The following is a 4,119-nucleotide window of genomic DNA, read 5'->3' on the forward strand; positions in this document are numbered from 1 at the left end:
GTTTTGTCATTGAAATATTTGAAGTAAGCTCCACCCATCAATTGTGCTACCTTTTCTGAGTGTGTAGGCACACTCAGTGGTCTTGTAATGTCTCAAAGTGTGTTATAATGAGCAGGCAGCTGTAGATGCTACCCTAGAATTCCAGCATGTCACCATGACCCCATACTACTTGGTATTAACCCATTGACTGTTGATTTGCTGTATAGGATATGGTCCACCTTTGACTGTGAGTGTGCTGTGTACAGTGTATGGCTTAAAAAAATTTCATGAGTATTTAAAGCAGCTGCAGTCAAAAGGTTAATGATTGAACATTTAATACTGGCATTCTGAGGTTAATATCAAAACTCATTCAGTAGTGTGACTGAAGAAAAGGATTTTTGGCATAATGGCAGATAAGTCTCTCAAACCACTGATGTTAGTAGTAATGCTAAAATAATTTTAAGGTGCACTGAGATTTATTGTTTACAAGTTAAAAATATAATTAATTCTCTCTACAAAGTAATAGTTAAGCTTCACTTGGAATACAACGTATTGTTTTAATCTACTTGTCTAAGAAAGTATTAACTTATTAGAAAGGGTTCAGAGTGGAGTTATTAAGAGGAATCTGTAAATGGGAAAACATTTTTATTTATAAATGTGGAAAATGAATAGTCATGTCCATTCTTTCAGTACCAAATGCTAGGTTATTGAAGGATATGAGCAAATAAATGTATAAAGCCAATTTGTTTGGCCTTATAGTCTATAAGTAATTGTAACTTGTTGTAATATTGATTCTCAATAATTTGTGTTTTGTTACTTGTTTCAGTGTATTCTTTACCTAATATTTCCAAATGTTATACTTACAAAATTACAGAGTGAAGTACTTTTGAACCAATTCTGAAAATAAAAAGGTTTACTCATAAACTTTCTTTTGCTTTGTTGTAGAGAGATCTCGCGTTCAAAGTTCTACTGCCTCAAACTCACCCCAGCCTGTGGTAAGTCAGCAGTCATAAATTTAATAGGTGTATGTGTTTATATGTTTAAGTAATTACTTTTTGGCATAAATTGTTCAAGTATTTTTAATGAAGCACTATTTAGTTTCTTTAACCAGCTTTCCAGTATCACTACAGCTAATTCAAACCTGATGTTTATAATATTGTAAACTGTAAAAGCACAAGAAATACTACTTCAGCTGTGGTTTTGTATCATGCACTGATACAGTTATGGCACACAGGAACCTGTCTTGTAATGTTATAAACAATTGCAGAAGTAAAGGTATATATAACAGCATATCATAATATTGAAAATGGGTAAACATGAAAAATGAATAAGAAATATTGCAGTACAGTTTATGATGCAAGTGTTTCATTTTGTTTGTTTGAAGGTTGACTATCTTGAATACTGGTGCTTCAGTGCTACAGGATTATTATCCATGCATGAATATATATTTTAATTATGTAAAACTTGTAAGTCATTATGAGACAACCCTTCACCAGTAGGAGTGCAACACACCCTCCTGATTCATTTGAATCCCTCTATTCAAACTGTCACTTCTCCTTTAGCAGTGCTTTCATCAAGATGGTTTTTGTTTGTGCTCACTTCCAGCATTTTTATTTTATTTATTTATTCAAGATGGGATTCTAGCTATATCTGTGAGCGGAGGTAAGGTACCTTATTGGAAGTTATAATTGTACTATAATGAAAATGTATTTCTGATAGGTACTTACCTCTTCCCACCCTTCCATCTCACTGTAAACTGGTGCTTCCATTTTCTGCCAAAACTCAAAGTGATAGTTCAGTAGAATTAAACAGAGGGATTTACATGTGTCAGGAGGGTGTGTTGCATTCCTATTGGTGGAGGGTTGTGGCACATGAAAAAATTTGCATACAGAAAGCAACACTGAACAAGAATAGTTATATCTGTGAGATTATATCTATCAGAAATATGTTTTCAGTATAGAAAACTTATAACGTTAATGTTGTGTGATTAAGTCACTTGTTTAGCTACCCAATAAGGCCTGTCCAGTATGTAGTGAGTTAAAGGTGGAAATGATAATGTAGATACAGAAACAAAGTTTTATTTCAAATTTACAGTAATTCTAACTGGTAACTAAATGGTAAAACCTGGTAAAGTTGACAAAATTAGCTTGTAATTGCCAGGTTCTAGTGTTGAAATCAAGATGTAGAAATACAAAATAAATTATAAATTTAACAATTGAAATTATATGTTTAATTCTATACCTGAAAGCTTTTCCTATTCTTTCTGTTACCTAAATTTTAGTGGGAATGTTGCTAAACACTCAAGGGGTTCGTAAGGTAAATTTGGTGTAGAAACTGTTCAAGTAATAAAGAAATGATATCCGAGTGGTTTTGAGAGATAGGTTTATGTGATTTGTGTAAGGATAAATATTGGGAATATTTTGCATTTTTCAACATGGCAATTTTAAATTTTTCAGAAGAGTATGACATTTACCTAATCTTAATATTAAACACTTAATTTTATCCATATTTATCTTGAAGAAAGAATTTTACCTACATGCAGCTACCCATTCTAGTCTTATGTTGTTAAATCAATAATTTATTCATGTAGCAGTACACGTATACAGAGTGTCTCCAAGCTTTATAGGGATGATAGCTAGATTGATGACTTGTTTATATCACAAGTAGTGTTTACACCAGGTACCCACCTGTCACGACTGTTAACCGGTTCTATATTACCTACCCGATTCTTAATATAAAAAAAAGAAATGCAAAGCTTAAATCATATTAATCTAAACAGAGCTGCAGACAAACTATTATTTTTCAGAGTAAGCACAAATTAGAAACAAGCCAAAAAGTCATGACACAGAGAGTGAAGACAAAAGTGGAAGCAATCACAGTTATAGAGACTCAGATTAAATTCTAGTGGTAGGCCAGCAACATTGATTAGTAAGTCATTGATCTTTAAGGTTAACAGTGTACAAAAATCTTCAAGTACCTTATAAATCAAGTTATTCAACTGTTCGTTATACTCTCAAAATTTACTTATACCATACTAATGTTTATCTCTTCCATTGACAGTAATGGATATAGAAAACAAAGAATCAATTAGGTAAGCAGGAAATTTTGAATAGTCCATTTTAAATGTTTCGTTGTTAAATGATTATTGGCTGATTCACTACATGCAGTTAACCAACTGCATGGTTACCTGGCCCGGCATGGCCAGGTGGTTAGGGTGCTCGACTCACAACTTGTGGGTTCGAATCCCTATCCCACCAAACATCCTTGCCCTTTCATCGATGGGGGTTTAAATGTGACCAAATTATTTATGATAACCTCAATGCATTACCTTGTACTTACAAATTAAGGACCTTTTGCCAAATATTTGTTCAAGCTACTTTTTGATCCAAATTATTCCGTAGTACCTTAACAGCTAGAAATACTCAAAAATATTGTATTTAGCAAATTTTACTAATTATAACCTATTAATGTCATTAATGTAAAAAAAGGAAAAAGCAAAGGACCAAGTACTGACCTCTAATGCTCTTCACTAGTAACAAGGAACCAGTTTGATCAGGCTCCATTGATAAAGATTCTTTGCTTTCTCTCTTCCAACCACTCTACAATCCAATTAACTCTTTCAGCACGAGCTGTCTCTAGGACTGACCTCATAACCATTTTGTGCTTGTTATAGTTTTCATGCTATAACTTTTAAATTAGTAAGCATATGTTAACAGATTATCAGTAAACATTTCATACACAAAATATAAATTTTTTTTTAAGTTTTAAGGTTTCTAAAACAATGTTTTTTGCCTGCTTTTTTTTTTCTGCATGTTGCCTATCCAAAAATACTTTTGTATATTAGAAATTTTTACTAATTTCACACGCTAAATTTTATAATGTCCTGATAGTTATCAAACATTTCTTAAGTTAAAACTTTATATTTTATCTGTTATTTTCACTTTCAATAACTAATCTCTGTACAGGTTCAGTAGTTTTAACCGATCTCATAACCCCCATAAAAAATAAGGAAATAAACATAAATTATGCCTCTTTCATTCTCAAATGACAACAAATTATAACATGAAAACATAAATGTTGAGACTAAATAGCTTAAATCTCATTACATTACGCATTTATATATATCTATTATTTTTTAAA

General features: G+C 31.9%; 1 protein-coding gene across 1 annotated transcript in view; it reads left to right on the plus strand.

Annotated features, from left to right (window-relative positions):
- Window positions 1-924: 924 nt before the first annotated feature.
- The window catches only part of LOC106473209 (SWI/SNF-related matrix-associated actin-dependent regulator of chromatin subfamily E member 1-like), a gene marked incomplete at its 5' end in the record, with an annotated part of 46,089 nt that continues 42,894 nt past the window's right edge, over window positions 925-4,119 (plus strand). The window contains one exon of the mRNA XM_013933892.1: window positions 925-974. Coding sequence (XP_013789346.1) covers window positions 925-974 — 50 coding nt within the window. The remainder of the gene's footprint in view (window positions 975-4,119) is intronic.

Source organism: Limulus polyphemus, unplaced genomic scaffold (assembly GCF_000517525.1).
Source record: "Limulus polyphemus unplaced genomic scaffold, Limulus_polyphemus-2.1.2 Scaffold5973, whole genome shotgun sequence".
NCBI classification, from domain to species: domain Eukaryota; kingdom Metazoa; phylum Arthropoda; class Merostomata; order Xiphosura; family Limulidae; genus Limulus; species Limulus polyphemus.